The sequence below is a fragment of the Heloderma suspectum genome, chromosome 1 (assembly GCF_057233095.1).
Source record: "Heloderma suspectum isolate Gila_16-S chromosome 1, 16-S_ref, whole genome shotgun sequence".
NCBI lineage: Eukaryota > Metazoa > Chordata > Lepidosauria > Squamata > Helodermatidae > Heloderma > Heloderma suspectum.
The window spans coordinates 141,174,364-141,201,143 of record NC_139458.1 but is presented as its reverse complement, the minus strand read 5'-3'; the positions used below and the strand labels follow the sequence as shown (position 1 = coordinate 141,201,143).

The 26,780-nt window shown below is 46.9% G+C and overlaps 1 protein-coding gene across 1 annotated transcript in view; it reads left to right on the top strand.

Moving 5' to 3' along the window:
- LOC146358171 (unconventional myosin-X-like) overlaps positions 1-26,780 on the top strand; it is a 71,988-nt gene that overhangs the window by 16,088 nt on the left and 29,120 nt on the right. The window contains exons 8-18 of the mRNA XM_084804542.1: positions 1,106-1,198; positions 3,203-3,271; positions 4,550-4,632; positions 5,361-5,469; positions 6,012-6,092; positions 6,748-6,872; positions 7,391-7,505; positions 18,145-18,251; positions 21,851-22,156; positions 23,285-23,324; positions 24,524-25,309. Coding sequence (XP_084660668.1) covers positions 1,106-1,198; positions 3,203-3,271; positions 4,550-4,632; positions 5,361-5,469; positions 6,012-6,092; positions 6,748-6,872; positions 7,391-7,505; positions 18,145-18,251; positions 21,851-22,156; positions 23,285-23,324; positions 24,524-25,309 — 1,914 coding nt within the window. The remainder of the gene's footprint in view (positions 1-1,105; positions 1,199-3,202; positions 3,272-4,549; positions 4,633-5,360; positions 5,470-6,011; positions 6,093-6,747; positions 6,873-7,390; positions 7,506-18,144; positions 18,252-21,850; positions 22,157-23,284; positions 23,325-24,523; positions 25,310-26,780) is intronic.

Here is a 26,780-nt window from a genome sequence, read left to right as displayed (position 1 = left end):
AAGACGCTTGCTCCTGGGGAGGAAAGCTATGGCACACCTAGACAGCATAGTAAGAAGCAGAGACATCACTTTGCCGACAAAGGTCCGTCTAATCAAAGCTATGGTTTTCCCAGTAGCAACGTATGGCTGTGAGAGCTGGACTATAAGGAAGGCTGAGTGCCGAAGAATTGATGCTTTCGAACTGTGGTGCTGGAGAAGACTCTTACGAGTCCCCTGGACTGCAAGGAGGTCAAATCAGTCCATCCTAAAGGAAATCAACCCTGAGTGCTCATTGGAAGGACAGATACTGAAGCTGAAGCTGAAATATTTTGGCCACCTAATGCGAAGAGAAAACTCCCTGGAAAAGACCCTGATGCTGGGAAAGACTGAAGGCAAAAGGAGAAGGGGACGGCAGAGGATGAGATGGCTAGATAGCATCACCGATGCAATGAATATGGACTTGAGCACACTCCGGGAGAGAGCGCAGGACAGGAAGGCCTGGCGTGCTATGGTCCATGGGGTCACGAAGAGTCGGGCACGACTGAACGACTGAACAACAACAACAACAACAAGGGTATCACTGGCTACTAGTCATGATACCTGTATTTTACCTCCAGTATTAGAGCAGTATGCCCCTGTACACCAGTTGCTGGGAAACCTGAGCAGGAGGATGCTGTTGTGTTCATGTCCTGCGTGTGGGCTTCCCATAGGCATCTGGTCGGCCCCTACATGAAAAGAATGCTGGACTAGGTAAGCCATTGGTTCTGATCCAGCACAACTCCTCTGTGTTCACTCCTCACTCCAAGCATGATGACAAGGCTTGGCTAAATGGAGTTCAACTGTGAATGGGTTGGTTTGTGCTTATAGCTAGGTCCAGCTTTCCAGCCAGTTTAGGACTCGACTTCTTATCCCAAATCTGATTGTGTGTATTGCTTGTATTTGAAACTGTCCTGGGGATTAAGGTAAGTCTAAGCAGATGATCCCTTTTAGCATACCCTTTTTGTAAAATGTACTTTACTTCCCTCCCACTGTTCTAGATGTCTACCTTCTGCATCTGCTTAGCATCCCACCATGACACTCCTGGTGTAGTCTGTCAGCTAACTGTCTCCCTTTTGTTTGGCTGCAGAAACTTGGCTTGTTGGCACTGGTTAATGAAGAGAGTAGATTCCCCAAAGGCACAGACAGCACCCTCTTGGAAAAGCTCCATAGCCAGCATGGGGTAAGTAAACTTGCATATACACCATTCCGTGTGTGTATTTATAGATCTTATATTTTTATATTTTAGGCTCTTTTAAAAAAAATACAATAGAAACCACAGTAAAATTATAATATGAACAAATCAGAAACAGAGCTAAATAAACCCGACATCAGTTGCCTCCCAGTGACTCAAGCACTTCTGCAGCTTAACTCTCCTTCTAAAAATCAGGAGTGAATTGGCCAGACAGGCATTTTTAGGCAAGGAGTTTGAAAGGTAAAGTTTCACTTCAGAGACAGCCCTATATCCCATAGTCACTTGCCAAACCTTCAACAAGGGGAGGGGGTAACTGAACAGGGCATTTCCTGATGATCTAAGTGCAGGGGTGAGCAGGATAAGGCTATCAATGGCTACTAGTGGGAGTTAGATGTGGATCTTCTGATAGATCTTTGGTTGATTTGCAGTAGATCAGCAAAGATTTCTGACTGCCAGTTTAAGAACAGCTGTAACAAAAAGACTCTCCCGAGTCCTAAATTATATGCTGAAATGAAGATAGCTTGGGGTAACCTGGAGTGGGTTTTTTAATGGAAGGATTATGAGCTCCATTCAGTTCTGGTACTCAAAACTATTTTGTAGGCTCAGAATTCTTTAATTCTTTGTCTTTTGCTCCTTGCTCCATTTAGTGGTTCTCAGGCTTCTAATAAAGAACAAAGTAGATCCTGCAAGCCTGAAGTCTGCCCACCACTGTCTTAAGTCATAAAGGGGAACACTGGGGAGGAGGCATCCCCCTAAGTACCTGAGACAAGACCATTTAGGAATTTAAAAAGTCAAAACCAAAATTCTGAATTGGACCTGGAAACAAGCTGTTATCATTGCAGTTATCTCCTTAGCTGGCACCAGACAGCAGCCTAACCTCTGCATTCTGGACCAGCTGCAGTTTCCAGACACTCCTCAAAATCAGCCCTGCGTAGACCACCACATTACAGTAATGCAGTCTAGAGGTTACCACAGCTTGTCTCACAGTGGCCAATTGGATTCACGTACCTTTTTTAAGGGAGAAGAGAACAGCAAGGGGATAGAAAGATCAAGCTGTAGATGAAAGGGAAGAAAAGCCCTGTGTTGAACCACAGCTAGAACATCCCTAATCTCCATATTTTAATTTCCTCTCTTCTAAAAACAACATGGCTGCTTTTCTGGTGGTCATATGGTAAGAGAACTGCTTCCACATTCAGGGCTGTGTTGCATTTTTTAAAGAAGGCTGCGCAAGGAGGAATAGCAGCACCCTCTACACAGAGCCAGTTATTTGCACCTCATCTTTTGGAGCTTCTTTAGCTGGGCCCCTTTGCTAGCCCTGGAAAGCTCCCCTCATATCATCTGATGAAAAAAAGACTGTCCAACTCTGAAGCCAAACTAGCCCTCTTCAAAGCAAGGCAGACAGGGTTGCATAAATGCTTATTCCCTTATTCCCTCTTCAGCAGATGACCCAAAGTCTCTAACAGATAAATTGTTGCTTAGTGGGTGGAAGTTGAAATTAGATTAATATTTCAGGCTAGAATAGGCTTGCTTGTTCAGTTTACTGGATAATGGCTAAAAAGCTAACAGACATGATCTGTACTCTGAAAAGAACATGCATTTTAACTTTTCTGGGAATTCAGTAGGCAAGCTGATCGGCTTGTGACATAGCTGGAATGCTGAAACTGGAGGCAGGGAATCTTCCAGAAAGATGTATTCTGACTCATCAGAATGCTTGAGGTTTTGCACTGACCGATCTTTGCAAAGATAACTTCCTCCCCATTGGCTCCACCAAACCAAGCCTGGCTGGATTGTTGTGGTGATGATGCTTCTGATTGCTTTGCACTGGTCAGTTGGTTGAAGGAGGACAGCACTATGCCAGACTGTGTGGCCCTGGCCCATTTCTGCAGTGCACTGTTTGGGTGGTTATGGGCCAGGAGTTACTAGTTTCCTGGTAAACATGGGGCTGCTGATGCGACTGTACTAGAAACTGTGCTTCCCTCACTTTTGTTTCAGAGCAACCAGTATTACATGAAACCACGAGTGACAGACTTCCAGTTCGGGATCCAGCATTATGCTGGAGAGGTAGGTGCGTTTTAGCCAGATAGATAACTGGGCAGCTGGCTAAATTCAGGGCCTATAAGCTGGTGAGCAGTTAGGACTCGGCCTACAAAGAAGTGGGAAGTTTTCTGTCAGGACTGGACATGAGGTTGGAAGTCAACCTCTACCAAGTTTTAAAACTCTAAGCTGCTGCTGCTGCTTTGTGTTTGGACCTGTCAGATATCATCTTGTTCAACCCGAACAGGCAATAGGCTTGTTTAGGATCAGAGTGCACATTACAGTCACTGTGTTTTAGAAGCCATTACGTGTTGGGCTTGGCCATCATGTTGTGGGCCCTCTCTGTATTCCTGGTAACTGTTGGAGGTGGCATAAAGAGTTACAAAGGGTAGCCAGGCTTCACGTAGTAAATGATTCTAAATATTATAAGCTGGGCAGGGATCCCCCCTGGTGACTAATGCAGGGGTGGGCAACCGTGGACGGTTGGGGAGCCGCATTGGACCCCCAGAACCCTCAGTGGGCTGCATCCCTCGCAGCCACAGCTGCACCCAGAAGGGGCTGCGCCGTGGTTGGAAGTGGACACCATGCAGCTGCATTCCCAGTCATTCTGCTGGGTACACAAGGCATGCAGGGAGCACGGGCCTTGTTTCCCAGCAGTATCGTACTTCCCCCAGTCTGCCAAACAACTGTTCGTCATTCTGGATGTGGAGTTTACTTGCACCATGGAATTGCTGACATGCCAACTACATGTAGCATCTGTGCACTCTACTGGTTCCTATGTCAGGGTTTTTGTCATCGAGTAGCCCAAAACAGAGACTGGCTGATGGGTTGCAGTTGGTAGAGAGAAGCTGTGTGAAACTCTTTTGCTAAGAGATGATGGGCTGTGGATTGTATTTATCTGTGATATTTTTATCCTATCCTCCCCCAAAGGAGCTCAGGGTGGCACACATGTTTCTCCCTCCACTTTTATCCTCATAACAACCGTGTGAAGTAGGCCAGGCAGAGAGATATTGATTGGCCCAAGTCTTCTGGTGAGCTTCGTGGCTGAGTGGGGATTTGAACCTGGGTCTCCCCTATCCTTGTCCAGCACTCTAAATGCTACACTGCATTGTCCCTGTTATACAGCAGAACATGACTGTCCATATCTCCTCTGGGCTAGATGTTCTCTTTTGTTTCTTCTGGAGTGCGGCATACATTATTTGGAAGGTTTAGCTGTGTGTGCATGGGGGGTCTTCCTTGTTGTTGAGCACAGCCATAGTTGTCGTGGCACTTTTGCATGTTAGTGTTACAACCTGTCATTTGCAGGTCCTCTATGATGTGAGGGGCTTTCTGGAGAAAAACAGGGACACCTTTCGAGATGATATTTTAAACATACTGAAAGACAGCAGGTAAGCAATCCATAGCCATTTAGTTGGGCAAGGAGTGAGGCAATGAACGTGTTTGAATGGTGGGGAGCTGTTCCTTGGGACACTCCGTCATGTGGACATAAAGATCAGGAGCTGGCATAGAGCTCTAGCTCAAGGGTGGGGAACTTCAGGGGGCCAAATCCTGTCTGCGTGGGGTCCCAAATGTCATGCCCTTTCCCCTGACCACTGATCATTTGGTGGTTTCCCGGCTTTTGTGTAGTTTTTTTCCCCATTCTAAAAGGTTGAAATGCCTCTCCTGAGGATTAGCTACTGGCAGTAAGGGCTTTAAACTATAATATGCTGGCATTTGTAGTATTTTGGCCCCATTCCATTTGCCTGGCCCACCACTGGAATATGGCCCCTGAGATTCTCTCCTAAATGGAATTCGGCTCTCAGCCTGAAAGAGGTTTTCCAGTCCTGATATAAATGAGCCATTTTGTGGGCTGGAGACATTCGGGATCTCCAGAAGCCCTTCCTTCATGGTTGTGGGAGCTTTACTGCTTGTGTTCTCAGTAGGATATCTGTTGCTGGGCTTGGCGCTTAGCCTGCTCTTTATGATCCAGCAGAATGCAGCACTTCTGTGCATGAAGAGGAGGAATGAATGCATTACCCAGTTTAAGACAGTGCAAGCACTAGCCTATGCGTTTCTGCCTTTGGAATTTGGTCTTCAATGTCTTCTCTCTCTGCCTTACACTTCTGTTTGCTCCCAGGCTGGATTTCATTTATGATCTCTTTGAAAGAGTCTCTAGCTGCAACAGTGAAGACACTCTGAAGATGGGAACTCAGAGGCGCAGGCCGACGGTCAGCTCCCAGTTCAGGGTAGGAGCAGCAGGCCCACTGCGAGTGCACGCAGATGTTCCTTAAAAAACAAGAGCACCACATGTACATTTATCCAACGAGATGTATATTTGCCCCACCCGCACCCCATGTTTATTTTTAAAGCCCAATCTAATGTTATTTTAGTTGCAAAACTGCTCCCGGATTGGGGAAGGGGGAGTGGTTTCTGGACAGCATAGGTGTGAGCCAGTCAGTGCTATGCATTGCTGGCTCCATTGCGGATTGGCAGAAGTGGTTTTCACTGAACCCAGCCTAGGAGAGAAAGTTGCTTGCCTAGAGAGAATGTAGTGAGTGCACTTCCAGAATGGCTTCACCACAAATTGTGTATGCCGATACACAACTTGTAAGACATGCTGGGCCACATGAAAGCTGATGGTCAGAGGTTCCTGTTTCTCCATCCCACCAGAAAATGTTTGTATGGCAGGCTGGTGTGTGTGTGTGTGTGTGTGTGTGGAAAGAGTTGGTGGACAAGGTCCCTCGGGATCCATTTCCCTTAAGGAATGACTCTTGCTGTTCTTTTCCAGGACTCCCTACACTCCTTGATGGCGACGCTCAGCTCTTGCAACCCACTATTCATTCGCTGCATCAAACCCAACCTGGAAAAGGTAAGTCTGTGGAGCTGAGGATGCTAACAGGAGAGGGGAGGGAGGGAATTTCAGCAGGATGTTAGACGGCAGAGGTGTGTGTCTGTGTCTGTGTGTGTGTGAGAGGGAGAGAGATCTATTCTTTTCTTTAGAAGATGGGGTGCAGTGAGTTTACAGCCTGCAAAGGCAGCATAAACAGAGAATTAGCTATGGCTGGCAGGCAAGCAAGAACAGTAGAGTCTCAGATGTTATGGTAAGAAAGGAGCCTTCTGTGAGCCTGGCCTGGATTCCTTCAACTAGGGCTAACACAAAAAGGAATAGGACAAAGAGTGCTGACCTCTTGAACAAGGGCTGGATCTCTCAGCAGATTCTTATTGTAAGGGGTGGTGCTCTCTGTAGCCCATGAGTCCACTGAGTGCCTTTTAAACACATTAAACACAAACACATTTAAAGAAGCATCCTGCATAAACAATTCTTTCTCAAGCTTTAGAGAAAGGTTTTTATTCACTTGGTCCCCCCGTGTGTGTATGTGCGCAAGCGTGCACGTGGCTAGTTAAGTGAGATACTGCAGATGGTCTTCACAATGCTAAGGCAAACACAATACTTTTTATACATGCCAACCCCTTAATTCCTGTCCCTTATCCTTGACTTGTCTACACTCCTGCTTTTCGCCTAGGCTCCAAATCTTTTCAGTCCAGATGTGGTGCTGAAACAACTGAGATATTCAGGCATGCTGGAGACGGTGAAGGTTCGGAGAGCTGGCTTTCCTGTGCGGCGACTCTTCCAAGATTTCCTCCTCAGGTAAAAGTGACAGTGCAGCTCCATAGGGTGGAGTTTTGCTGAGTGACTTTCAGTGCTTTGGGGTTTTAGGGGTGGTGATGGGGAAATAGCTAGACAATAGGGCTTTGAAGCAGGATGTCTTGCTTCTCGAGAAGAGGAAAGTCCAGAGATCTGCTTTAGGGCAAAAATGCCAGGTGACCCTGGGCAGGCCATAATAAACATTCCCAATAAAAGTATACTATACTTGTTAAACTGTGTCCAGGACTTTGGTCAAATTCCGTTTTTGGGACACTGGGTTACCCTCCAGAGTTACTGTGCTCCTGTCACTGGACACCAGCTGCTTACGTTGCAGACGACTGGAAAAGATAATGAAGGGGAGCCAGTTGCCAGCTTAAAGGCACTTCAAACCTGTCACCGCTCAGAAGCAAAAAGAGAGATAGGAATGGCATCCCACCAGGAAAGGAGGGTTTTCACTTCATGCTGATGGAGAATTGCTTTGTGCCTATTCCTCGTCAAGAGCTTTTCTTTGGTTCTCTCAGATACAAGATGCTGTTGAAGAACTGGAACAATCCAGATGGTGCAAAGGCCACATGTGCAGCCTTCCTGCAGATGCACGACAGCATCCAGAGAGAATGGAAGCTGGGGAAAACCAAGGTAGGCCTTTTGCATGTATGCAGGGTAATGCTCTGTACTAAGGAATGCATCCAGAGGTAATCTGGACACATGATTTCTGGTGTGAATAGGTGGTTTTGGGCCTGCCTCTACTTAATTCGTTAACTGCGCTGTGCCGCTGACCTGGAGGGTCCCTGGAAGCTTTCCCCCAGAGGAGTCTACTGCCAGAATGGTCAAAACATCCTTTCCAACCTTTCTCCCAGCATGCCTGTTCAGAAGTATAGTGCACACTCCATTGCACAAACTAAGAGTGCATCTGCATGGGAACTTCCTGTGTGATTCCTCAGCCATTGTAGTACTGAAGAGAGAATACAAGAAACTTCTCAATAAATGCAGGAAAAACGTTACTCATTTGTGGGGAGCGGGGAGCATCTCTCCTCTAGTCATGTATATTGTATCCTCATACTGGCCCTGAGATCGTCTCCTCCTGTCCCATCCCCCATTTTACAACTCATTTTACATTTTACAAGTTTTAACTGGGAATTCTGTAATTCCCAGTGAGGGGAGGGCCGTAACTCCATAGAAAATCTCATGCTTTGCATTTAAAAGGTCCCAACTTCAATTCCAGGGATTTCCCATTCAAAGGATCTTCAGTTAAAGGAGTTGGGAAAGACCCTTGCTTGAGATCTTGGAGAACTGCTGCTGAAGTACAATGTTGGGCTAGATATTTCTGTGATCTGACTCAGTACAAAGCAGCTCCTTGTGTATGCTGACCTCATGGCAGCATTTCTTTGGCAAGATGGCGGACAGAGTTGCACATTATCTGTGGTGCAGAAGAGCACAGGGTAGCTTCTGATGCACAACTGCCGCATGGATTTGTGCTAATGCAAACCCAGCTGAGTGAAACAGAAGCAGCTTAGGATTTAAAAAATGTTTTTAATAAGTACCGGCTGTTCCCCCCCGCTTCGAAGCGTCCAAATCAACACAGTTACTGCTGTAAATGCAGATGTAATTTCCTTGCTATGCACACATCCAGCCAGAAGCTTTGAAGATGAGTTTTGGTTGCATGCCTGTGTCAATGTCTAGGAGAGAGATGGTTAAAAAATATCTACAGCACATATCAAATGTACAAATTAAAAATTGTTTCACTGATAGAGATTTTTAAACATTTGGTGGGCTGCACTCAAGCAATTGTAATTTTGCATACTGAGCAAGTGCAGAATTTGGCATTGGGAATGACTTAAAAACAAAACAAAACAGGTTTCTAGCCCTCAAGAATGGACAAATAGGTTTGAAAGCAAGTGAGCAATGCCTGGTGAAATCCAATATGTTTGTTGCCATCTACGACAATACATTGGGATTGAATAGAAATAAATACATGCTACTTGCAATTTTCTCAGTGTAGCTACATTGGCACTTCCTCGGTATGCCCTCCTGTATCTATAATGCAGGAGAACAGAGTGATGGGGTGGGGTCCATTACATGCCATTAAGAACTTCAGCTGACACCAGCATCACTGTCTTTATTCCACACAACCAGGTTCTCTCTTCCACACAAGAGGTCTGCACCAAGTTGGCTTAGTGTCCTCCTTAGGAATACAACAGGTGTGCTGAGTTAGTAAGGCCATTAAGGGAGCCCAGTTGTTTGGGGCAGTCATTCATTAATAGTCCAGCAGCTAACATGCAGTCCATAAGACAGGCAATGTTCCTTCCTTAAAGGGGATGTGGATGGGATCCAGGGGGCTGTTGATACTTAGTGAGCAGCATGTCACATTGCTAGTGCACTTAGGACCCCCCAAAGCTGTCTGCATGCCAGAATTGGGGAGAAGAAAGTATAAAGGAGTTGGACCTGGCCAGATAAGCTGGAAGGACACTTTGGGGTTGTGGTAATTCTTTTCTGTAGTTTGTCTGTTCTCTACACCACCCTTCCCCAACTGGGTGTCCTCCAGATGTTTTGGATTTCAACTCCCATTAGCCCCAGCCAGCATGGCAAGGGTCAGGAATTGTAGGAGTTGTAGTCCAAAACATTTGGAGAGCACCAAGCTGGGGAAGGATGCTCTACACTGTGGCCTGGGGTTGCCATTTCTCCAGGGCTGGACAATCTCTGTGTTACTGTATGTTTTCAGATAGGGCTGTCCCAAACAAGCTGGAGAGGGAGAAAAGCTCAGGCATCATTGCTAGAGCGAGGGCGGCTGGAGAGGGCCTGCCACTAGCAAGAGAGGAGAAAGGAAATCTCTCTCTTTCTTGCTTGCTTGCTTGCTTTCTGCATACCAAGCACTTGAGGTTAATAAATCAACCTTGGAGCCATGAAAGAGAGCAGGCTCTAAGTGTGTGGTGCACAGACGGCTGACCTTTGATCCCACTGAGAACAATAGGACTTTCTCTCACTCCCTCTCCCAAGTTGCTGGTCCATCCGAGAGAAGGGACAGGCTGTCTTACTGTCTTGCGGTTGGTTTTCGGGGAAACTGGGCCACTTTTTGGCTGAAGCTCTACTTCAAAGGCTTCCCTTTGCAGGATGAGCAAGAGGAGGGGCTGAAGACACTCTGCAGCCTGTCAGGATTAATTGCAGAGGCAGGATAAAAGCCAATAAGGTCAACTTCAAGGAAGAGATTGGCGGGGTCCGGGAAGAGAGCTTTGTCCATGATAAATGTAAAAACAGAACATGGATTACACTAAAACTGAAGAGAACTGCTGGGGCACAGACCACTTTTTAAAAAAAAGTTCTGTGAGTAACAACTGCAAAATGACGAGGAAGGAGGGAAGCCATTGGAAGTAGCAGGTAGGTTAAGTTTAAGCTACAAAGGATGTTCTCTGGCATCTAACTAACATGATGATTGGCAGTCTCAGTTATTACAGTGGTAATACTGTGCCATTTGGGTAGTACTAGGTTGGTGCATGGGGTTTAGAGTTCAATGCATTCTGTGACAGATGTCAATTTGATGGGATTGTGTATGAATGTGATGGGTTGATGACTGGAAAATTCTGCGTGATGGAGGGTGCTTGAAACTTTTTTTTAAAAACCCCAACATTAATATGGTTCATGCTGTGCTGACACTTGTTGTACTGGTCCTTTGCCTGCTTAGCATCACAGATGGAGAAGGCAATTGCAGGATTTGAACAGTGGGTACACTCTGCAGAAGGGCAGAAGTAAGATCAGCATGGAGTTGTCTACTGGGGGTTGGTTGGGCTAGTTCAGGAGGTGTGTGGTGCATTGTGGGTAAAGGGCAGGCACCCAGTCAGGACAATACAAAACTGGGAGTGTTCAGGAACATTCTGTAGCTCTTCGAACCATTCCACATGTTACATGGCCGCAAACCTAGCGCAAGTTCAACTGGTTGTTGCAGCTAATCTTGGCTCTCCGATAAATGTGCCTGTGAATGTGTCTGGTGGTGAAAAGAAAGTCCAATGCTGTAAAGAACAATATTGTTTAGGAACCTGGAATGTAAGATCAATGAATCAAGCTAAGTTGGAGGTGGTCAAACTTGAGATGGCAAGATTGAACATCAACATCTTGGGAATCAGCGAACTAAAATGGACAGGCATGGGCGAATTTAATTCAGGTGACCATCATATCTACTACTGTGGGCAAGAATCCCGTAGAAGAAATGGAGTAGCACTCATAGTCAACAAAAGGGTGGGCAAAGCAGTACTGGGGTACAATCTCAAAAACGATAGAATGATCTCAGTACGAATCCAAGGCAAACCATTCAACATCACAGTAATTCAAGTCTATGCCCCAGCCACTGAGGCTGAAGAAGCTGAGGTTGATCGGTTCTATGAAGACCTACAACACCTTCTAGAACTAACACCAGAAAAAGATGTCCTCTTCATCATAGGGGATTGGAATGCTAAAGTAGGAAGTCAAGAAATCACTGGGATAACAGGCAAGAATGGCCTTGGTGTACAAAATGAAGCAGGACAAAGGCTAATAGAGTTTTGCCAAGAGAACACGCTGATCATAGCAAACACTCTTTTCCAACAGCACAAGAGGCGACTCTACACATGGACATCACCAGATGGTCAATATCAAAATCAGATGGATTATGTACTTTGCAGCCAAAGATGGAGAAGCTCTATACAGTCAGTAAAAACAAGACCTGGAGCTGACTGTGGCTCAGAGCATGAGCTTCTTATTGCAAAATTTCGGCTTAAATTGAAGAACGTGGGGAAAACCACTAAGCCATTCAAGTATGACCTAAATCATATCCCTTATGAATATACAGTGGAGGTGAGGAATAGATTTAAGGGATTAGACCTGATAGACAGAGTGCCTGAGGAACTATGGACAGAGATCCGTAACATTGTTCAGGAGGCAGCAACGAAATCCATCCCAAAGAAAAAGAAATGCAGGAAAGCAAAGTGGCTGTCTGATGAGGCTTTACAAGTAGCTGAGGAAAGAAGGGAAGCGAAAAGCAAGGGAGAAAGAGGAAGATATATCCAGCTGAATGCAGAGTTCCAGAGAATAGCAAGGAGAGACAAGAAGGCCTTCTTAAATGAACAATGCCAAAAAATGGAGGAAAACAATAGAATGGGAAAGACTAGAGATCTTTTCAAGAAAATCGGAGATATCAAGGGAACTTTTGTGCTAAGATGGGCATGATAAAGGACAAAGAAGGCAGGGACCTAACAGAAGCGGATGAGATTAGGAAGAGGTGGAAAGAATACACAGAAGAACTATACAGGAAAGATCTGAATGTCCCTGATAGCCATGATAGTGCGGTCACTGAACTTGAGCCGGACATCCTAGAGAGTGAAGTCAAGTGGGTCTTAGGAAGCATTAGTAACAACAAAGCTAGCGGAGATGACAATATTCCAGCTGAGCTATTTAAGATCCTCAAAGATGATGCTGTTAGAGTGCTGCACTCAATATGCCAACAAATTTGGAACACTCAACAGTGGCCACAAGACTGGAAAAGGTCAGTTTACATTCCAATTCCAAAGAAGGGCAATGCCAAAGAGTGTTCAAACTACCGTACAATTGCGCTCATTTCACATGCCAGCAAGGTTAGGCTCAAAATCCTACAAGCTAGGCTTCAGCAGCATGTGAACCGAGAACTACCCAAAGTACAAGCTGGGTTTTGAAGAGGCAGAGGAACTAGAGATCAAATCGCCGATATTCTCTGGATCATGGAGAAAGCAAGAGAATTCCAGAAAAACGTCTATTTCTGCTTCATTGACTATGCTAAAGCCTTTGATTGTGTGGATCACAACAAACTGTGGCAAATTCTTCAAGAGATGGGAGTACCAGACCACCTTACCTATCTCCTGACAAACCTGTACGAGGGTCAAGAAGCAACAGTAAGAACCGGACATGGAACAACCGATTGGTTCAAAATTGGGAAAGGAGTGCGACAAGGCTGTATATTGTCGCCCTGCTTATTTAACTTATATGCAGAGTACATCATGAGAAATGCCGGGTAGGATGAATCACAGGTCGGAATTAAGATTGTCGGGAGAATTATCAACAACCTCAGATACGCAGACGATACCACCCTAATGGCAGAAAGTGAAGAGGATCTACAGAGCCTCTTGTTGAGGGTGAAAGAGGAGAGTGAAAAAGCTGGTTTGAAATGCAACATTAAAAAAACTTAAGATCATGGCATCTGGCTCCCATCACTTCCTGGCATTTAAAAGGGGAAGAAATGGAAGCAGTGACAGATTTTACTTTCTTGGGCTCCAAGATCACCGCAGACGGTGACTGTAGCCATGAAATTAAAAGACGTTTGCTCCTTGGGAGGAAAGTTATGGCAAACCGAGACAGCATAGTAAGAAGCGGAGACATCACCTTGCCGACAAAGGTTCATATTATCAAAGCTATGGTTTTCCCAGTAGTAACGTATGGCTGTGAGAGCTGGACTATAAGGAAGGCTGAGCGCCCAAGAATCGATGCTTTCAAACTGTGGTGCTGGAGAAGACTCTTACGAGTGCCCTGGACTGCAAGGAGGTCCAGTCAGTCCATCCTAAAGGAAATCAACCCTGAGTGCTCATTGGAAGGACAGATACTGAAGCTGAAGCTCAAATGTTTTGGCCACCAAATGTGAAGAGAAAACTCCCTGGAAAAGACTCTGATGCTGGGAAAGATTGGAGGCAAAAGGAGAAGGGACGGCAGAGGATGAGATGGCTAGATAGCATCACCGATGCAATGAATATGGACTTGAGCACGCTCCGGGAGAGAGTGTAGGACAGGAAGGCCTGGTGTGCTATGGTCCATGGGGTCACGAAGAGTCGGACACGACTGAACGACTAAACAACAACACATGTGTTACATGTGTTTGTCTTTTCATGAGTTATATTTTTAGGTGCACAACTTGAAGAAAAATTAGAAGTGGCCCTTAGTGCACTTGGAGTGGAATCTTCCATTGGAAGGAAGAATATATACTCTTGTAGGGCACCATGAAGGTGTTATAGACGGCTGCCTGATACATTTTATAGCCTTCACCTGCAATTAGGGATGTACGAAAGGCACTTACCTTTCGTGGATTATGTTGATGGTGCCTGGATGGGGGGGGGAGGCGCTCCGTTCCTCCCGCCCCCCGGAATCCTGGCTGGCCGGCTGTGCTCCGCTACGTTATTTGCGTTCCCCTTATTTTCGCCGTCGTAGTCTACGTAAATCTTGATGTAGACTAAGACGTGCCAAAATAAGGAACACAAATGGCAGCGGCCGTGGCCGCCGCCATTTGCGTATGCGCGTTGTTTTGTTTTTTTAAAGTCAGCCGTGATAGGCTGCGTAAACCTTTACGTAGCCTATCACGTTTTTTGTTTTGTTTTGTTTTTTTTAACTGGAAATGGCAGCGGTGGCAGCCGGTCGGAAGACCGGCCGCCGCCGCCGCCGCCACCGCACCACCGCCGCCGCAGCCGCTGCCGCCAGGAATATCCGCCCCAGGTAAGTCTCATCCGGGGGGGGGGGCAGACTGTTCCGCCACCGATTTCGGGGGGCCGAATGTGCTGGCATTCGGCCTCCCCGAGATCCGTGGCGGAATTCTCTGACATCCCTACGTGCAATGCTGTACTATGGTAATTATGCACCACAGCTGAAGTTGCCTCAGTATTCCGGCCCTGCTTCTGTGCCTTTTTAATAATGGTCTGACCCACATAAACAGGTAAAGCAGCTTTTCCAGGCATGGAGGTCCACGGTAGGAAAGGTTTCTCCTGCAGCATTTCTCTGCTGCTAAAGGCACAAAAGCAGGGTAACAGTTGGCAACCCTTGCCCCAGGCAGCATGGGCATCCCCTCCCTTTGCTTACTTAGAAATCAAGAGGTCTTAAAAGAGTCGTGAGTTAGCCTTGTGAATTCTGGCCTGTTCTGCTTGTCAAGAGAACCTGCTGTATTTTTCTCTTCATGGAACTACTGGGAAGCATAGTGCCTCTGTTTGTTTCTGGAGGTGAGAGTGAGATTGAGGGTAGCCTTCCCCTGTGCATTGAGTCTCCTGGGCATGTTCTGTTCCTGTGCTTGGTAGGTATCCAGAGGGTTGCTGAAGGCTCTGTGAATGACCTGTGGGTGGAGGGGGGCGGCAGGGAAGCCCTGAGGAGCCTGGGTGTGGCCTTGCACATGTGCTGAGCAGGATGGGGGAAGGAGTGGGAAACGCTTCCTGTGAAATATATTCAAGGGGAATTTCTGTACTGAGCAATTGTTTGGTGGAGGAAGGAAAAGGGTTAGTATGAGGAATTGTGGAGCACAGGAAAGGAAGGGGAAGGCAGGATGGCCTTTGTATTTCTCATTAGGAGCAGAGCAGACCAGCTGCCAGTTGTCAGCTCTGGAGGCTTGGTCTTTTTCTGGGTTACTAGTTCACAATGGGGCAGGGGACAGCTAGCCAGGGAGCGTTGTCTTGCTTCCTTGCCAGCGATGCCCTTCACACCAGAGTCTCCATGAACCTCTGGCTGCCTGCCTCAGGCTTGGGAGGCCTGAAATGCATCTGTGATGTATTTTCTTCCTTTCATATTTATGCACACATTCCTCCACCACTGCCTGAGCAAGTCCATGTGTCCAACACCTGTTTGTGCTTTTAAAGTGTGTGCGCACACAAAGGTTTTATCCAAATGGTGTGTTCCCCACCCCCGCCCAGTAGACTCTGATGTTCTTATACAGCACATCCAAATCCCATAAACCACACGGCATCCACGCTGATCTCTCCCCAACCGCCTGATAAAACTTCCTTGGCAAATATTCATGTGATCAAGAGCTTCCTGCCTTCCTGGGTCAGCACCTTTGGGCTAATTGGGAAGTGTGCAAAGAAGACTTTAGAAGAGTAGGTAGACATGGTGCTGGAGAAGCCTGGCCTTGCTCTTCTTCCATTCTGCTGTGCAGCTGGAGGATCAGCATAGGGTGATCTGGCAGGGGGCTTGCAGGAGCTGGTTGCACAGAAGCATAGGATGCCCTGGGGTGGGGGAAGGGGTGCAGGTGGCTTGCAGGGGCTGGATGCACAAAACACATCCAGTCCCTCCAAGGTTGTGGCAAGGGGAGCCTCATACAGATGCATAGTACACCTCTCCACTTGTGTTGCTGAAATGTCATAGTCTTGAAGAAGCGGGCATGATGCAATGGCTTTCATAGCCTTGGGTTGTGTTGCTTTCACCATATGCAAACATGAGAGACCAGTCATGAGTGAACGGAACAAAAGAGGAGGTTTTCCTGGTGAGCATAATATCTTCTTCAACCCCTCCTCAGCCTGCAGAAGGCCACATCCAAAATACCAAGGGAATCCTTCAGGTGGTCATCTCACTCTCTGTCCTCATTGTCTCTGGGGATTTATCACCTTTGAGGTTTGCCCGGTTGGATTTATCCAGACTCTGGGTTAGTGTAGTCACCAAAACAGAGCAGCATGGGGGCAGTGTTGATGAGAGAGAGAGAGAGAGATGGAAGGAATCCGATGGGACTCCACAGGAAATACAGATCACAGAGAGGAAGATCAGCTACCACACCTCATTTCCAGGGATCATCCAAGACCACCTGCCACTCCAAATGCCTATGCCAGGGGTAGGCAGTGTGGTGCCCATGGACACCAGTGTTCTCACACACACACCTTTCTTGGTCCCCGCCAAGGTGCCCTCCCCCTCCTACTCTTTTTTTTAATTAACACATGTTCTTACCAGTTGCTGGGATTGCTGTGAAATAGGTTTCTCTTGGTGCTGCTGTTTAGTGTGTTGGGGCTCAGATCCCATGTCTGCCTTTGTATCCAGTCTTTTGGGCAGGTTACTTGTCCTTTGCTACACCTCCTATAACAGCTATTTGGTGGTGGTGCCCAGGACAGTTTCTCAAATTGGCAAATGTGCCCTTGGCCCCAAAAGATCCACAGTCCTGGCTTGCCTGGGTACTGGTGATGAAAACGGTGGACAAGGGACGGCATGTGCACATCTGATGCATTCTCCCAAGACTGAGCTTCCAGCCCATATCCCTTCCATTTGATGACATATTGGGGGTGACCTCAGTACTGCCAGGAATCTAGTCTACAAGCTACTTCATATACATTCTCTCCATTCCACTGTGATGGGAGGAGGTGGTGATTGGTGATCCCAAAGAGGTTTATGCCATGTGATCCAAGAATTGGACCTCGGCATCCTCTGTGGTATTGCAAAGGACCCTGGGACTCTCCTCTTGGATTGTGTGTTGCTTCACTACAGACCCCAAAATATTGGTGCTCTGAACACCCACACAGACGAGCCAGCCCTGACCCTTCTGCCTTGCTTGAACTATCAAGCTAGGCATGAGTAAGAGAAAAGGCCAGTGGATGCCTTCCAAGCTCTCAAGTTGGAATTTCAAGACTTCATCATCAGGGCCCTGAAAGATCTTATAGGATCGATACTGTACAATTTCCCTTCCTGATGCCCAGTTACACATCATCCATCAAGGCCACAAGCACAGTCTGGGCTAGAGGCTCAAAGAGCCAGAGTTCAGGGTGGCATCCTGGTGTGTCTAAAGCAGCTGAACCAGTTCTTGTGCATGTCAGGATGAGCATGCCGTTTCGAGAGGTTTGATAGTAGAGGAGGCAGTGGAAGTGAGAAGGAAGCTTCCAGCCGACAGACGAATTGGGTGGGTGGGTGGGGGGAGGCTGGCATTGAGGCAGCAATGCAAAGAAGCAGCCAGGGAAAATATGTATGAATTAGCTGCAGTGCAGGAATTGGTCTCTGGAAATGATTCTCCCACCTGCATCATCCCCTCCTGTTCATGGGATGGGCATCTTGGCATACTTGGGCCACTTTCCTTGTGCATTTTCCTCACTGTGGGGGTTCCTTTTCAGCTGTGGCTATGCTATGCCTGGGAAGGTGGCATCCATCTCCCTGCCTCTTTAGTACTCTTGAATAGCAGGCCCAGATAGCCATAGAAGAAGTCGCTGCATCTAAGCAAGGGTTAATGGAGAGTTAAGAGCACTGCAGCCTCCTCCTCCTCCTCCTCCTGGTCCCTTTTCCCTCTCCCTCTCCGCTTAATCCTTGGAGCACAGCATGGAAGAGAGTGCGGGGGCAGGGCTGGGCTGAGTTTGGCTGGTCTCCCTGCAAAACTTTTCCCTTGTCCATCAGGGCAAGCACCCAAAGGGGAAGGGCTGGCAGAGCAGGGACGGCTCTGGCGCAGGAGCATAAAAGGAGCCCTCTGTGTCTTGTTACGGCAGGCAGGCATGGGACCTGCTGGTGCTGCCTGGGACTTGCTGTTTCCTCTCTTTGTGTTTGGTGAAACTCCTCCTGGGGGTGCCAGGTTTTCCTGAAGGAGGCTCTGGAGCAAAAACTGGAGAAGGCCCGGGAAGAGGAGCTGACGAAGGCGGCAACCATCATCCAAGCCCACGTCCTGGGCTACATGGCAAGGTCAGTCATTGCCTGAATCGCCCTCCTTTGCCCCCCTGCTGGAATGCTCTTTGCCTGCTCCCTTTCCAGCCTGCTGCCTCTAGCTGGCTTCCTCTGTTCTTTCCTTCCCTGCCCCCACTCGAAAACCTCATCTTATTTCTAAGAGGCCACCACCGGCTGCAAGTTGTCAGCTGGCCCTGGTCTCCTTCCACTGCTTCTTTTTCCTGTTGAGCTTTCTCATCCTCCATGAAACTGCCCAGTGGGGATCCCCAGCTCTCCCTCTCTTGCTCTGCATTTCAGGCTCTCCCCCCAGTCTCTGCCTTTATTCCCAGTTGCCTGCCTTATAAATCCCTCTCCTGTTCCGGCTTCCCTGTTAGGCTGCCCTGGCTGCAGAGAGAAAGAGAAAAGCCCTAAGCAGGCTGGCTTACCTATCTACTGTCTTGGCTCTCCTATCCATGCCTGTCTTTTAACTTGCTGTTATCTCTGCCTATTCAGTGGAGCAGGCCTTTGTCTTGGCTTGTCCTGGCAAATTGCTGTGCGCGCCCATTCGGACAATCGCCTGCACTCCATAGAGAGTGTGGTGTTGCCAGGAGTAAGAGGGTCTGTGTGTATTCTGGGATTGTACCATAACAGTACAGACATTGGACAAAGCATGCAGCAGCCTGAGAATTTAGCTTTATTTTATTTTTAAAATTTCTAGCCTCCTTTAAGGTTGCAAAGAGAGGCTTGAAAATGTGTAGACAGCCTGGTGAAATCTCAAAAGCCATTGGCTAGGAAACTGCAGAGGGAGGGGAGCTGAGCAGAACTTCTGGGAGGTGAGGTTTCTGCCTGCATAGCTCCCTTCTCTGTAACTATCAGACGAGAATAAATTATGCATTTAATATGTAGCATTCAGCTTTTCTTATTCCAAATTTTTATTTTATTTTGAAAGTGCAATGTTTACAATGTTCTTGGAATAGTTTACACTTGTGCCAAGTGTTGACTGGTGTGCAGGAAAGCTGACTAGACCCTACGCTATCCAAGGGGGAGGCACTGTTGTTCAGGCAGAGAAGTCAAAGCTCCATCTGCCATCTACAAAAGCAGTTGGCTAGACTCCAGTTGCAAATATGGGATCTACCATGCAATGCAAAGTGGGGGGTTTGTTTGTCCAAACTAACTGCATTTTGAAGATATAATTATGAACCAGGCCTAATCAGGACTTGGCTTCAGTGCATGTCAGCTGGATATTGCTGCTAATGTTCTTGCTGCCATCAGCACCTCTGCCACTGTTACCATATTCTACACTTTAAAAAAAATGCACTAAGGTAACCAACATTCTTTGCCAAACTTGCATGCATTATGCAAATTGAGAACATTTGCATATAGGTTTTTGTTTTACATGGCTTATTCTGCTTCTGCTAGTCGTTTGAAGGAGCAAAGAGCCATGCAGGGCACTTGGACAGGACCAACCCTATCATCAGGAAAGGTGAAGCAGCAGGTCTTGGGGGTGCCATTAACAAGCAAACAAGGATCAGTTGCTTAGCTAATGCTCTAATTTGACCACCTCTTAGGGGTGGGTGCTCTTTGGGTTTTCTGTCTTGGGCCATTGCGGTACAGCAGCCCTAATCCCCGACCCCTGGAAGTCGTGCTCAGCCACTGCTCTGGCTCCTGAGGGTCGAGCTAGACATGATAGTAGCACAGGCTGTGTGTTAGAACATGGGTTGTGTGGAACCAGGTATAAAGCAGGCACTGGGGGGACACGTTTAAAGCAGAGGAGCCGTGGGCAGGAAGGGGCTCTGCACACTTCCACATCCCCAGAAAACTACCTCCCCACCACTTTTCCCCAAGCAGCGCTTGCTTCTGGTATTGAAGCCCAGCCAGAACAACCCCTGGGGTGGGAGAGGTATTGGGAGAGAGTGTAAGCAGTGGGGAGGGTCACCATGTTTCCTCCCAGCTGCCACTCTTCTGTATAAAATTGTCCATCTCCACCATCACCACAGCACTGCATCCCTACTCTCTCAGTTTGATGGCAGTCTGTGGTCTCCTACTGCCACGTCCTGGAGTTTCTGCAGGAATTGTGCACAGACTGTAAAGCTTACCTTTACAGCCTTAAGTGCTGAAAGCCACTTTGTCTTGGGATTGTTTTATTATTTTTTCTTTTAATGAAAGCTTTGTTTCTCAGATTGCTGCCAATATCCATTTCAGTTCTTGCATGATGCAATCATAGGATTGCAGAATACATACACTACTACCATTACTGTTACTATTTAATACTTTATGGGGCACCACCTGAGTATGTTTTCGTGTGCGTATCTTCTGTTAAAGAACAGCAATCACCTAGCTCTTGTAAGTACCTTTCCTGGGTAATGCAACTGTTCTGCAGAAATTAGTCCCCAAAAAGGCGGGGGGGGGGGGAGATAAAGTATGTCAAGCAGCATGGATTCACATGGGCAGGCCATATCAGCACAAATAAAACCAGCTCCAGTTCTTCAGTTCAGGCTAGGAACGTTGGTGATAGGTCCTAGGACCTGTGTTTTCCTGTGCTTCTCTATATCTGCAAGTTAGCTAGAGAGGAAGGTGTTTCTGAGCTAAGGATGGACGAATCTGTTTCAGTTCCTACGACTTTTGAACTTTTTGAAGTTGAAGTTTATTCTGCCCCTTTTCTGCATCAGTTTGCAGATTTTTAGGTTAAAAAGGCAGCGCAAAAACTCATACACATTTTTGTAGGCACTTCTAATTTATGCATTTTTAATGTATTTCTCCCAATGTACACATGAGAAATTTGATACGCTAGGAGAAATTTGTACAGAAATGCATACTTTTTTGTATGCATTTCTCCTGATGTATGCATTTTTGTCCATACTTGATCGGAGAACTGCATCACAAAATCTGGAGAAGTGTGTTCCAGTTGCGTATTAGTTTGGAAAGTGCAAATTAGGTCGCTTTGTATTAAAATGCAAACCAAACTAATTTCTCCCTGTCCCTATTCTGAGCATGTGTGGATTGCCTAGCTTCACTACTAACTGACAACAAACAATCCCCATGGCGTACCCATGCTTAGGAGGGAGTGTAGCTTCCTGGCAGCTGAGCTCTAGTATCTGTTCTTTTTGCTAAAACTGCTCAACGCTGTGTTTTATTATAACAAGCAGGATGACAGTGCACAACTGTCTATATAGGAAGATCTGGAAAGCAGGCTGATGTATATTAGAAGAAGGTCATGGCATAAATTGGCCCTCTCTGTTTGGAGGGATAGAAGAACCTGTGATTTGGCCATGGGAGGGGAAGCTCCTTGCACCAGTGGGTTGACGATGTGCTTTGCATCACCCTGGCACTCTTCCACTTGTTTTTCTGCTTAGAAAGGCAGATCTGGTGTGGAAACAGGAAATGAGTGGCCCTAAGAGGGAGATGCCTAGAGCATTCTTGAGACTTAAGAACCAGGTGGGTGACAGATGGGAGTTAAAAGGGTAGTGTGGAAAGAATGGCTTCCTGGGGAAACGTTTTTTGGAGGGAGGTGGCAGTGATTGTGCTGAGTCTTCAAATCTGACATCTTGATTCTACTGGGCTGGTTGGTGTCTGAGAAGACCCTAGGGAGGAATGGCCATTAGTTGACTGTAACCGCCATCTTACTTCTGTTGGCTTAGGAAGAGGTATCGAAGGGTGCTAGCCAGTGCTGTGACCATCCAAAAGAACTACCGTGCTCACTTCTGGAAGAAGTCTCTCCTGTGCCTGAAGGCCTCTGCCATTGTCCTGCAGAAACACTGGCGTGGACAGCTGGCTCGCAGCCTCTACCGGCACCTGCTACAGGAAGAACAGAGGCAGAAACAGGAAGCCGAGAAGCAGAGACGGCAAGAGGAAGAGAGGATTAGAAAGGAGGAAGAGGAAAGACAATGGCAAGAAGAGAGGGAGCGTAGGAGGAAGCAGGAGGCGGAGGAGGAGGTGGAGAAAAGGTATAAAGCAGTCTTACTTCTATTTCTGTGGCCTGTTTTTCATAAACAGCAGCTCAGGTGGTAAACCAGTGTCTGGATTGTCCCACTTCAGACTGCAAGGGTGAGGGTGCTTACGTGATTTAAGGTTCCTCCATACAAAGTATTCCCCAAACATTGAAAATACATTGGGGAGAAGGGTTTTAGCTTCGTCTGTGAGTTGAATGGATTAAGTCCTAGAGCCAGAGGCAGCCGCCTTATATCCTTTCAGGTTGCTTGTTCTGAACTGCAGGAGTGAGCCAGAGGTTGCAATGCAGTGGTAACTGCTTCCTGTGAGGGCTGTGATTCTACTTCCTCTGCAAGGGGATATGTGGAAGCTGAATGGGCACACAGTACTGGGACTGAACTGTGAGCCCTTGCATGTGTAAATGCAGACATGGACAATATGTATGCTGAGACATTGCTGGATAAGTGCATGATTTCAGGGCTCACACTTTTTAAACATAGCCCAGCCGCTGAGTCCCTTGATTGGGTCTGCAACAAGTCAAAAGCCTTATTTATGACCTGTGTCCCATCTCCTCTGTCCAGTTTCCTAGTTTATTCCAAAATCATAGGAAAGGAGAGTCAGGGAGATCTTGGCACAGCTGAAGTAGTCAAGCCAAGAGTCTGTCTCTTCTGTGAAAAGAATATGCTCTCAGCTATCCTAAACTGGAATAAAATGTTGCTGTATCCCCAAGTTCAACAAAAGAGTACATTCATATGATGGTTAATGTTTATCTACTGTGAGGCAACTATCGTTTCCTTTTTGGTGGGTATCTGCATGCATTCTGTGTTGGGAATGATTCTGCATGTGTTCAGTAGCAGTCAGAACCTGGATTTTTAAAAAAAACCCAACCTTCTGCAAACTAAAGCCTTTAATTAGGTGTAATATAATAAATCCCATTGCTTTGAAGGCTTTGTTACGGCTCACATAATTTTTAACCCAGACATAAATAACGGAGGCAGCAATACTAGTTAGAACTGCATTGATTTCAGTACTAGCAAATGCAAAAAGAACACCGTGGAGCTCTGTGTGTGACTCAGCTCCTTGTGCAAACTCCAGCAAGCTGGGCTGCGAATTTTATTGATGAGTTTGTGTTTCCTTTTGAATAGAGAAAAGGAGCAGCTGGAAGCAGCACTGCAGATGGCTCAGGTATGCTGTGTTGTGTCTCACACCTTCTGATTCTCCTTTCAAGGGTCACCACTGGAATACTAACACGTGCTGGCGATCTGTCTAGCTTGTCCTTTTCCCAGTGACGGACTATCTCATCCTTCCCCAACCTGGCACCCTTTAGATGTGCTGGATTAGAACTCCCATCACCTGTAGCCAGCATGGCTGATGCTGGCTGGGGATGTTGGGAGCTGTAGTCCAACACATCTGGAGGGCTCCTGGTTGGGGAAGGCTGGACTAAGTCAAGGCACTGTTTGCAGAATGCATTCCTATGTTATATTACTGTGATGATGCCCTTACCGCTCTTAGGGCCAAACTACTTGTGATGCGAATTGCATCATTTCAATTTGAGTTAACATTTACAAGTGTAAATAGCAGCTGTGTGTGGGGGGGAGGAAGGGAGTGGGGGGGAGAAAGCGAGAGAGAACCTGATCAGGGCCAGAGTTATAGCATATGGAGAGGGACCCTTTCCTTCTGCACCATAGTCATGTTGAAAATCCACATATCCCCCGCCACCGCTGCCCTTTCGTTCAGGAGAGAAGGTCCCATTAATAACAATGGAAGCTTCTACTCAAGCCAAACAGCAGTTTCAGGGGGGCACATTTCAAGGTGTTACAGTGGACTGCAGGAGAAGCATTCAAAAATCACCTTCCCCCCCACCTCCATTAGCAGGAGCCTCTGCTAGATCAAAGGCCCTTCTCTTCACAGAATAGTTTCTGTGAATGGAAGGGCACTTTTGAATCCCAAACATTGTCACTTTGTTTGGAGACCAGCAGTCATTTCTGAGAGAGTTGAGAAAGTTCTGTGAGATAGGCATAGGTTCCCATGGTGTACAGTAAACATACATACTTCCTTTGTCCCACAGTTGCCTCTGGTCAAATAGGTTTTGTGGGGGGTTTTAAACAGTACAAACAGCAATGTTCCAGAGATTGAAAGTGGTATGAATGTTCACATCATGCACAGGAATCCTCTTTCAAACCGCCTTCAACTTTCGGGGGGGGGGGGCAAATTTTAAAAAATCATCTGTGCCGAGTCTTGGAAGAGTTTGACTGAAGAAATGTTTTGTGCTCAGGGAGTGGAGTCAAGTGCCATTTGGCCAGCAGGTTAGCTCCTGATTTCTCAGACCTGTTGACCATTAAGGCCAACTGGTAAAGGTTGTTCTTTTGGCTCTTCTAAACCAGATGGAGGTGCTCAGGACCCAAGAAGAGGACCAGCCATTGCAGGAAGAGGAGCGGCGTCAAATGGAGGAGATTTTGCGGCTGGAAAGGGAGATCGAGAAGCTGCAGTGGCAGCAGAAGACGGACCACATCTCCATCACCTGTGAAAATACCAAGAACGAGATAAAGCGGCAGCGGGAAGAAGAGATTCAGAAGTTGGAGAAAGAAGCGTCCAGGGTCGCACAGGAGTTCCTGGAGCTGCTGGATTTCGGGAACCTGGATGAGAGTGTGCAAAGCTTGGAGTGTTCCCTCTCCAACGAAGGGACTCTCAACATTGCGTGCAGCCTTGTGGCTCCCCTGGCTGAGGAAGAAGAAGATGAAGGATTTCCTGCTGATGAAGAAGGCCCACCGGTTCCCAGCCCAACTCTGCTGAACCAGGACAGCAGCACCAGAACCAGTGATAACTACTACTCTGAGGAAGATGCGTCTCCAAACATGCCAGTGCCTGGGGAGGGAGAAGATGGTGAAGCTGGCTCTCTGGATCCTCTTCCAGAGAGACCCACAAGCCCGCAGAAACAGCGTGTGGAAAGCATCTACCACACTGTCTCGGAAATCCTGCAGAGCAACAATGGGGAGGCAGAAGATCCCATTTACAGCTTCCCTCCAGATGTGGAGTCGGACTATGACCACGAGGAGTTTGACGGCAGTGGAGATGTTGGCAGCACATCGGCTGAGCCGCTGAATGGGGAGGAGGCCTTGTACCATTCTCACAGCAACGGTGTGGACTCCAACCGCGGAAGCTTGGACTCGGTGAGCCTCTTTTGCCTTTATGCAGGAAATAGTTCTCGCTTTAAGCTGGGAGTATTCCTTCCTTTGACCTTGCCTGTGTGTGTTTGGCATCTCCTTGTGCTGTTGTGTTCCTAGTTATATGCTCTTTGGGAATAAAAGTAGTTTGTCTTCTTAACTACATCTTTGCCTGCATCAGAAGACTGGCAGGAAACCATCTGCCCAAATTCACAGCCATTGTATTTTGTCATCGGACTATTTAAAGCATTTATGTTACTCCTGTCCATAGGATCACCCACTTTCATCTTGCATCACTGTCTAGTCCTTGTGGATATCTTCCAGCTTGATATCATTGGCAAATTTAATCCACACATCCCTGTTAGCAACACGGGTTGCTTTAAAAAAAAGTAGCAAATAAAATAAGTCCCAAGCTTTGATTCTCAAAGAACTCCATTTCTGACCTCTTACAAGTTCACCTTGAAAGTTTTTTTGTTTACTCTCCTAAGAGGGCACAGTCTGAAGGCATAAGAAGCAAAAGCTTTGATGAAACTAAGCAGTTTGGGGCTTGGACCGCACCTGGAAAAGAGATGTCCTAGGTTCCCCCTGTACATTGGGAGGGGCTGTAGCTCAGTAGTAGAGCCCCTGCTTTGCATGCAGAAGGTCCCAGGTTCAGTCCTTGGCTTGTCTAGGTAGGGCTGGGAAAGACTCCTGCCTGAAACTCTGGAGAGCTGCTGCCAGTCAGTGTTGACAATACTGGGCTAGACAAACCAATGGCCTGATGCAGTGCAAGGCAGCTTCCTACATATCTGTGTATGTTGCCTTGAGTTCCATAATGGAAGAAAGGCAGAATACAAACATAATAATAAAACGCATTTAAAATACATGCACACACGCGCGCACTAGAGTAAGTTTTTTAAAAACTTGTTCAGCCCAGTGTGTCATTTTTTCCTTTAACCTACTGGTTACTTTACCATGTGACATGGCCTGTATCATCTGTTTCTGCTATGCTGTACTTTCCCATGTTATACTAAGGATGCTTGCACAACCGTTTGGGTGTGTGTGAATGTGCACACTATATATGCATGTATGTTTTCCATTTGTTCTGCAAATCTTCACTCAAGGTAGCACTTTCGTTATGAAGATACTGTGTTTTCCAGGCCTTCAAACCACAATATTTTTAGTGTATTTCAAGCTGCTATGACTGCTGTGTGGAATTTTGTGCCTGTGATAGTGACATGGGTACCTACTGGATATTGTTTGAAATAATGATGTGCGAAATAAATCCCCCACCCCCATGCCTTCCCATAGTGTGAACCTTTTCGGTTGGAAATGATGTTAAAAAGGGTTTTCATATTCTTTGGAAGCTATCCCATAGATCAAGGCTGTTTTCCCTATAAGAATGAGATACTATTCAGCAAACCAGTTACTAAAAAAGGTTCAGTATCTCATTTCCAAACTCAGATCAGTCCATGTGTGCCTGATCTGAGAAGTGGGC